Here is a 10000-nt window from a genome sequence, read left to right on the forward strand (position 1 = left end):
AATCTTTACAAAATATTGCTAAGAGAATCTTTACGAAATATTGCCAAGAGAATCTATCTAATTAAATAAAAATGGAAATGGTCAAAACTAAAATTTCTGAACGAAAGTGCGTGACCCGAACAAAAGGTAACAGGGGGTCATGGACCGGGGTGAGTGTTTTAACAGTGATCTGGCGCGGGGACGGTCTGGAAGAAAACGATTTATACGGTTACTATACACAACAACATGGGTGTATACATAAAAAAAAATTCTCTCTAAACCTTCGAACCTCCTACTACTCCGGAAATGAGTCATAAAACGGAATTACGGAATTCTGACAAAAGAATCTTTACGAAATATTAATGAGAAAATATTTACGAAATATTGCCAAGAGAATCTTTCCCAAATGTTAACAAGAGAATCTTTACGAAATATTACCAAAAGAATCTTTACGAAATATTGCTAAGAGAATCTTTACGAAATATTGCCAAGAGAATCTATATACATAAAAATGGAATTACGGAATTCTGACAAAAGAATCTTTACGAAATATTAATGAGAAAATATTTACGAAATACTGCCAAGAGAATCTTTACCAAATGTTAACAAGAAAATCTTTACGAAATATTACCAAGGGAATCTTTACGAAATATTGCTAAGAGAATCTTTACGAAATATTGCCAAGAGAATCTATATACATAAAAAAATAAAGTTTTTCAGTTTTGAAAATTTCCTGGCGTTTTTATGAACACCTTCCTAAATTTTATTGCCTTTATGATTGACCTAACGAGAAAGAGAGACGAGGGGAGAATTTGACGACAACGTCAGTAGACTTTGACGACTCCTTTTGGAGACTGAAGACTCCCTCGGGAGATTTTGAAGACTCTTTCGTAAATCCCGTGGAATTTCCATTTATTCAAAGCTTAACGTGTGACGTCATGTCGCGTTGCTTTCTGAGCTCCTAACAGAACTTCACGAAAATAAGGAGATAAATAAATAAATACACAAATAAATAAACAGTATTCAAACGTCTATAAATGTTTATTGTGACATGACATAAACGATTCAAAAATCTTTTTTGCCTTTATAATTGACCTAACGAAAAAGAGAAGGAGAGAGAGAGAGAAAGAGCGAGAGAATTTAATGGTTGCTTACGCCGTCCGGTGGTAATTCGGTCACACCTTCGCGTTTTGTGGTAAATCGGTTACACCGCCAACTACGGTGAAGAAGAAGAACTCGAAGAAGAAGAAGAACTCGAAGAAATCGAAGAAGAAGAAGAGGAAGAACTCGAAGAAGAAGAAGAAGAAGAAGAAGAAGAAGAAGACGAAGGAGAAGAAGAAGAAGAACTCGAAGAAGAACTCGAAGAAGAAGAACTCGAAGAACTCGAAGAACTCGAAAGAGAAGAACTCGAAAAAGAAGAACTCGAAGAACTCGAAAAAGAAGAACTCGAAGAACTCGAAAGAGAAGAACTCGAAGAAGAACTCGAAGAAGAACTCGAAGAAGAAGGAGAACTCGAAGAAGAAGAACTCGAAGAAGAACTCGAAGAAGAACTCGAAGAACTCGAAGAAGAATTCGAAGAACTCGAAGAAGAACTCGAAGAACTCGAAAAAGAACTCGAAGAAGAACTCGAAGAACTCGAAGAAGAACTCGAAGAAGAACTCGAAGAAGAACTTTATTTTCCAAAAAAGGGGCGTAGCCCAAGGCGCGCAGCGCCCGCGCCTAAGGCGCAGCGCCGCAGGCCAAGGGTGAGGCACCAGCGGAGAAGGTACGAAGAAATCGGCATTTCTGGAAGTGGGTTACTGATGTGAAGAAGATTAAACCTTCCAACCTCCTACTCCGGAAATGAGTCATCACCGGAAATACAAACTCCCGGGGACACATCTCACTCAGACTCAGAGAATCTTTACGAAATATTACCAAGAGAATCTTTACGAAATAACGCTAAGAGAATCTTTACGAAATATTGCCAAGAGAATCTTTATACATAAAAACGGAATTACGGAATTCTGACAAAAGAATCTTTACGAAATATTAATGAGAAAATATTTACGAAATATTGCCAAAAGAATCTTTACCAAATGTTAACAAGAGGATCTTTACGAAATATTACCAAGAGAATCTTTACGAAATATTGCTAAGAGAATCTTTACGAAATATTGCCAAGAGAATCTCCACTCCACTAACATAAAAAAATATTTCTCTAATACGTTAATAATATTACCATGGAAAAAGAAAGTGGTGCTAACAAGAAAAAGAGAATCTTTACGGAATTCTGTCAAAAGAATCTTTATGAAGTATTAATGAGAAAATATTTACGAAATATTGCCAAGAAAATCTTTACCAAATGTTAACAAGAGAATTTTGATAAAATATTACCAAGAGAATCTTTACGAAATATTGCTAAGAGAATCTTTACGAAATATTGCCAAGTGAAGCGAAGCGAGCTACGCCGTAGGCCAAGCACACCTGGCGAAGCCAGGTCCGGGTGCTTGGCGCAGCGCCGCAGGTATAGTAACGATTTATACGGTTACTATACACAACAACATGGGTGAGGCACCAGCGGAGAAGGTACGAAGAAATCGGCATTTCTGGAAGTGGGTTACTGAAGTGAAGAAGATTAAACCTTTCAACCTCCTACTCCGGAAATGAGTCATCACCGGAAATACAAACTCCCGGGAACACATCTGACTCAGACTCAGAGAATCTTTACGAAATATTACCAAGAGAATCTTTACGAAATAACGCTAAGAGAATCTTTACGAAATATTGCCAAGAGAATCTATATACATAAAAACGGAATTACGGAATTCTGACAAAGGAATCTTTACGAAATGTTAATGAGAAAATATTTACGAAATATTGCCAAGAGAATCTTTACCAAATGTTAACAAGAGAATCTCTACGAAATATTACTAAGAGAATCTTTACGAAATATTGCTAAGAGAATCTTTACGAAATATTGCCAAGAGAATCTATATACATACAAAAATAAAGTTTATCAGTTTTGAAAATTTCCTGGCGTTTTTATGACCACCTTCCGAAATCTTATTGCCTTTATGATTGACCTAACGGAAAAAAGAAGGAGAGAGAGAGAGAGAGAGAGAGAGAATTTGACGAAAACGTCGGGAGAATTTGACGACTCCTTTTGGAGACTGAAGGCTCCTTTAGGAGATTTTGAAGACTCCTTCGCGAGCGAAGCGAGGTACGCCGTAGGCCAAGCACACCTGGCGAAGCCAGGTCCGGGTGCTTGTATATATATATATATATATATATACACATATATATATGCATGTATATGTATATATATATATATATATATATGTGTGTGTGTGTGTGTGTGTGTGTGTGTGTGTGTGTGTGTGTGTGTGTGTGTGTGTGTGTGTGTGTGTGTGTGTGTGTGTGTGTGTGTGTGTGTGTGTGTGTGTGTTTGTGTGTGTGTGTGTGTGTGTGTGTGTGTGTGTGTGTGTGTGTGTGTGTGTGTGTGTATGTGTGTGTGTGTGTGTGTGTGTGTGTGTGTGTGTGTGTGTGTGTGTGTGTGTGTGTGTGTGTGTGTGTGTGTGTGTGTGTGTGTGTGTGTGTGTGTGTGTGTGTGTGTGTGTGTTTGTGTGTGTGAGTGTCCAATATATTCTGATACTTTTCCTACACACTTAATTCATCATATATAAGAACTTTATTGCTTACTTTTATGTATTTAGGCAAGCAAAACGTTGCATAAAATGTGGGAAACCAGAAAACATATACCAATGGTCTTGCTTATACAAGGATAACCTTTCGATCATGTTTTGATAATTATTTTTTTTTTTCAGCACCTGCATTTGATTGTGGATTGCCTTCATACCGTTTGTGCACATGCTATCTGAGTTTGGACACTGTCAGCCCCCCAAACTCTAAGCCTCATCTGTTCAACGTTTCTCCGTGTTTCAGTAATGTTTAACGCTTTCTGCTCTAGTGAAGTGTGTTGTCAATTTCGTAATCATGTTAATTTTTTGAAAGCTTTCATGGAAACAAATGTAACTACAATAAAATATAATATACATACACTAAGGCTTTCTTCCCCTTGCAAGGGAGGTAGCCAAAAGAAAAAGGTATAAAAACCATTCCCACCCATTCCATCCCTAAATACACTCCACTCCCCTCCACTCTACACCCTCCCTCTTATCTTAGCACCTCCTGGATGACGAGTCATCCCTGCACCCTGTCCACTGCCCTGGGTCACAAGCAGTGTCCCAAGATACAGCACATCCACAGCAAGACCGCTTCATTAAATCGGCGACCCGCCTCTCCGTCCCCCCATGCAAAAAAGGAGAAGACGGGGACAAATCCCTTCGGGCTGCGTCAAATTTTTCTCACACATACTACCTCACCCCCATCCCCCCATCCATTCCACCTCATGCATCACAACATCATCCATATACAACCATTCTCCATTCACCCCTGTCTTCTGTCCTCTCCCGTCCTTCCTCAACAGACATTCCCCTCTTCCCCAAAACCTCCTTCACCCCATCCATCCATCTCGTCCGAGGACGCCCCCTTATGTTCACTCCCTCCACATCTGCCTTCCATACCTCTTTTACTAGTCTTTCTTCACTCATTCTTTCCATGTGTCCAAACCATCCTAATACTCTTTCATCAACCCTATCTCCCAACTCCCTTACCGCCCTTGTTATCCTCCTTACCTCCTCATTTCTCACACTATCCAGCCTAGTAACCCCCATCATACTTCTCAGACACCTCATCTCAAACACATTCAAACTCCTTCTCTTTTCCTCTCTTATGTGCCATGTTTCTGCACCATACAGTGCTGTTGGCACAATCACTCCTTCATACAGTCTCCTCTTAGACTCCATTCCCAAATTTCTATTCCTCATTACACTTTTTAATCCACCAGAGCATTTACTTGCTTCTCTCAGCCTACATTCTACCTCCACCCCCACTCTTCACTTTCCTGCCACATTTGCACCCAAGTATCTGAAACTATCCACTTCCTCTAGTCGCTCACCCTTAATGCTCACTTCCAGTCTGCTACAATTGTCACCCCTTGTGCATCTCATCACCTTACTTTTACCCACATTTATCTTCAACTTTCTTCTTTCACACACTCTCTCTCTGCCACCAACTTCTTCAATCCCTCCTCTGATCCTACTACAAGCGCAGTGTCGTCCGCAAACAACAGCTGGCTCACCTCCCACTTTTCTCCATTTTCTTTAAACATCTCCAACCCCTTTGCATTTACCTCTCGCACCACCCCATCCATGTATAAGTTGAACAGCCAGGGCGACATAACACATCCCTGACGAAGTCCTACCTTTACCTCGAACCACTCACTCTCTCCATTTCTAATCCTGACACATGCTCTACTACTCTCGTAAAAACTCTTGACAGCTCCTAGAAGCTTTCCTCCTATCCCATATATCTGCAAAACCTCCCACAGTGCCTTCCTGTCTACCCTATCATAAGCCTTTTCCACGTCCACAAAAGCCCCAAAAAACATCCTTTTCTTTTCCTATAGCTTTCTCACATATCTGTCTTACCACAAAAATCTAATCTACACAACCTCTACCCATCCTAAATCCACACTGTTCCTCGCCAATTACTCCCTCTGTTCCTCTCCTAATCCTCTCAATCAAGACCCTCCCATAAGCCTTCCCAACTACACTTAACAAGCTAATCCCTCTGAAACTACTACACTCACACTTGTCCCCTTTTCCCTTGTAAAGTGGAACTATACAAGCACTCCTTCAGTCCTCCGGCACTCTACCCTCTCTCCAGCAAACATTAAATAACCTCACCAGCCAGTCCTCCATCACTGCACCTCCTTCTTTTTTTTTTTTTTTTTTTTTTTTTTTTTTTTTTTTTTTTTTTTTTTTTTTTTTTTTTTTTTTTTTTTTTTTTTTTTTTTTTTAGATATTTTACATGGCATCCAGGTGCCTTATCTGTTCTCATCATCTGAACAACTGCCTTCACTTCATCCTTCGTTATTTCTCCTCCATTTTCCTCACTCATCATGGTCATTTTCTTAACACATCCCACTGCAACTACCTTCCCCTCCCTTCCTCCTTCACATTTAGCAACTCCCTAAAATATTCTGCCCATCTTCCCCTTACTGCCTTCTCTTCCATTGTCGTCTCTCCATCTGCACCTTTTACCTTTTCTTGTCTACTTGATTCGCCTCCTCTTCCTCTCTTAATTTCTTTCCAAATCATCTTTTTATTACTTTCAATATTTTCTGTCATACTCTTAGCCCATTTCATATCTGCTCTCCTCTTTGCCTTCTTTACCTTGTGTTTTACTTCTCTTTTCTTTTCTTTGTATCTCTCATATGACTCCCTTGTCCTATTTTGTAACCAATCTGTGAAAGCTCGCTTCTTCTCTTCTACAGCCTTCTTTGTTTCCTCATCCCACTATTCACTACCCTTCCTTCTATTTCCTCCCGTCCTTCTTATTCCACACACCATCTTTGCACACTTTGTGACTCCCTCCTTGAACCATCCCCATTCCTCCTCCTCTCCTAGTTCTACTCTATCCTTCACTCCCTCCCACTCCTCTCTCAGCTTCTTCTTGTACTCCTTCTCCTTTTCATGTAAAGAGTTCACTCTTAGCACTTCCCTACCTTTTGTCCTTTTCCTCTTTCTCCATCTATCCTCCACTCTCAATTTACCTTCCACCAAAAAATTATTTGATATTCCCCCACCCTCTCCCCTTAACACATGTACATCCTTAAATCTTCCTATTATACTCCTATCTACCACTGCATAGTCCATTAACGCTCTATCTACCACCCTTCCATCCACTACCCTCTCCCATGTATACTTATGCTTGACTTTCTTCCGAAACACTGTATCTGCTATCATCAACTCTCTTTCTAGACACATCTCCACCATCAACTCTACTCTATGATTCTTTCCTGGAACTCCATATTTCCCAACCACTCCGTCAATTTATTCATTTCCTACCTTAGCATTAAGGTCTCCCAGTACTACTACATTGACGTTCCTCCCTAATCCCTCTATGCACTTATTTAAATCTATCCAAAAAGCCTCCCTTTCTTCTATACTCTTCTCACTACCAGGCCCATATACACTTACAAAAACCCACATCTCCTTTCCCAGTTTCACCTTCATCCACATTATCCTTGAGGAAACCTCCTTCCACTCCACTACACGTTTACCTATCTCTTAACTTACTAGTATAGCCACCCCTTCTCTCCCTCGCTCTCTCTTTACTCCTGATGACCTCCCAATTACATTCCCAAACTCACACTCGCCCTTCCCTCTCAACTTAGTTTCACTCAAAGCCAACACATCCATCTTTCTTCTCACAAACATACTGCCTATCTCTTCCCTTTTACTCTCATCTGTACTACATCCACACACATTAAAAGACCCAAACCTTAGGGTGTTGGTTGGAAAACTCCTAGACCCTCTTATGCCTTTACTTTTTTAGGAATGTCCCCTGTGGGGCTATAGGGAGAAGGATGCCTGGTCCCAATCCCCGTCCCGTTTTTCTCGCCTCTTACGATCCAAGTGGAATTACTTGGTGGCAATATTCTTCCCCCCCCCCCCACCACAAGGTGAGGAGGAAAGAGCAAATATCTAGTTCGGCTTTAAAATGAAAATAGGATATGGTTGTGTACAGAATTGATTAAAGAATAACGGGATATAGTGTAGGTTCAGTTATTAACCAGTAATGAAATTGTGAGTTACCTAGCGAAGTACTTTGTACATCATTTGTTTCTTATATCATGTGATCATGGTGTACACATGGTATTTTTTCACCACTTTATCGGTTATTCAAGATTCATTCCTCCAAACAAAATATATCTTTATCAAATAAGCAAAATTGAGAATATCATTATTATAAAAAATCAACTAATGAATTTTGTATAAATTCACCCTTTTATGGCTTAACTTTTCAATAAATAACAATAAAACAATAACATGATTTTTCTATACATTTCCTATGGAAGGTAATTGAGTTTACAATACTTACAAACTCGCGCACGTGTGCATACACACACACACACACACACACACACACACACACACACACACACACACACACACACACACACACACACACACACACACACACACACACACACACACACACACACACACACACACACACACATATAAATATATATATATATATATATATATATATACATATATATATATATATATATACATATATATATATATATATACATATATATATATACATATACATATTCTGTTAAAAACGACAGCAAAAGAATTATTAATTAACTTTTTCCGTGAGCTCTCAAGCTTACAAAATCAGATTTCTGGTAGAGGGAGAGGGAGTAAATCAAATTTCCAAAACTCATAGGAAACACAAAAGATATAATGAACATAAAAACACAGCACACAGCAAACAAAATATAAGAAATTAATACAAAAAATACAGCACACAAAAACAAAATACAAGCAGAAAATATTAAATATCAAAACGTTTCGGAGATTTTTCTGCATACCCCAGTTAAAATGAAGAAAAATGAAAAGGGAGTATGTTTTAAATTGAATGGAAAGCACAGGGAGAAGTCACCGTGTTGTAACTGGAGGGAGGTCCCACGTAAGACCATTTATCAATCGCATTCTGTAAATAAATTTAGATTCCCGATATTACAGCCACGTCGTCTGCGTATGCCACTGGTATGTCTTCGTCCTCGTTGATGCAAGTCTCTCTCATACACTTATTCACACATAAGATAAATAGTATTGGTGGCAAATCACCTCCTTGTCTTACTCCTGTCGTCACATCAAACCATTTGATTTTAGTTTTCCTATTTTTAATCCTGCTTTTGTTGCTTAAATATAATTTTTTTTTATTCTTATCAGTTTTGGCGGTGTACTGTAATGTTGGGTCCTATCACTTCCGAAGGCTTCGCTCTATCTATTCTATCAATTTCTTTTCTTAGTCAAAAAACCTAATGTGTTTGCTTTTATACATTCCCATTTTTTCTAAAATAATATTTAAAGTAAACACCAATTCCACCATTCTTCTTTTCGGTCTAAATCCAAGCTGTTTATTCCCAAACTTTTTCTCCGTCATGTCTTCTTTCTAAAATTATCTCATATAATTTCCCTACGTGTGACAAAGCGAAATCCGTCTATAATTTCCTTTTTTTTTTTTTTTTTTTTTTTTTTTTTTGTAGGGCATGCTATTACTGTTTTCCAGTCTTTTGGGACATTAATTTATGATTGTTTTTTATTATTTATGTTATCATATATATATATATATATATATATATATATATATATATATATATATTTATCATCATTATATATTTTTTCGCATCCGACCTAGTTATGGACCAAGAGGTCTCCTGTCGGCATGTTCCTCCTTTGTACTCCTTGGTATTCAAGATTTTCCTTACCCATTCTACCAATTCTGGTCCTCTGACTTGAAACCTCCTATAGGTATTTTGTCATCACCGGATGCCTTTCAATTACCACTAAAACCTTTATCCCAACTTTTCACCCACAGGTACCTCGTATAAAGCCCTTATTCTAATCCACCAAAACCCGAACCCAAAATTCCACACACCCACAAATCCTTTACACACTCCAACACTTCCTAATTTCTCTGCCGATTCCCCAATGGTATTCAGTGAATTAAAATTCACACCTTCGACGGTATCTTTGTTATTTCTTTGAATTTCGATTTTGTTTTTAATTCTAGCTGAGACTCCTTCTTGTTATCCTCAATCATCACAATACTTTTTTTTTTCAATTTTTTTTTATTTTTCTCGGCTTTGAAACTGAATTTAGCTATGCGACTTACCAATTTATGGCCACTACCTATATTTACTTTATTTATGACCGTAACATTGCTAAAGCTCTTGCTCTCATTTCCTAATATGAAGTCTATTACGTTCTTGGATGTTTCATTTTAACTTTTCCAGGTCCATTTATGAACTACACGCTTTTGGAAGAAATTTTTCATTATTCTCATGTTGTACTTCTTTAGAAAACTGACCAACATCTTACTTCTGTCATCA

The 10000-nt window shown here is 38.4% G+C and overlaps 2 protein-coding genes across 3 annotated transcripts in view; one reads left to right on the forward strand and one right to left on the reverse strand.

Moving 5' to 3' along the window:
• Nucleotides 1-3991, forward strand: part of LOC143020275 (uncharacterized) — a 23936-nt gene extending 19945 nt beyond the window's left edge. Inside the window, exon 7 of the mRNA XM_076176507.1 lies at nt 3786-3991. Coding sequence (XP_076032622.1) covers nt 3786-3839 — 54 coding nt within the window. The 3' untranslated portion in view covers nt 3840-3991. The remainder of the gene's footprint in view (nt 1-3785) is intronic.
• LOC143020273 (low-density lipoprotein receptor-related protein 4-like) overlaps nt 1-10000 on the reverse strand; it is a 297790-nt gene that overhangs the window by 146893 nt on the left and 140897 nt on the right. The window lies entirely within an intron of this gene.

This window comes from Oratosquilla oratoria, chromosome 39 (assembly GCF_046742065.1).
Source record: "Oratosquilla oratoria isolate Oo_2021 chromosome 39, ASM4674206v1, whole genome shotgun sequence".
Lineage (NCBI taxonomy): Eukaryota > Metazoa > Arthropoda > Malacostraca > Stomatopoda > Squillidae > Oratosquilla > Oratosquilla oratoria.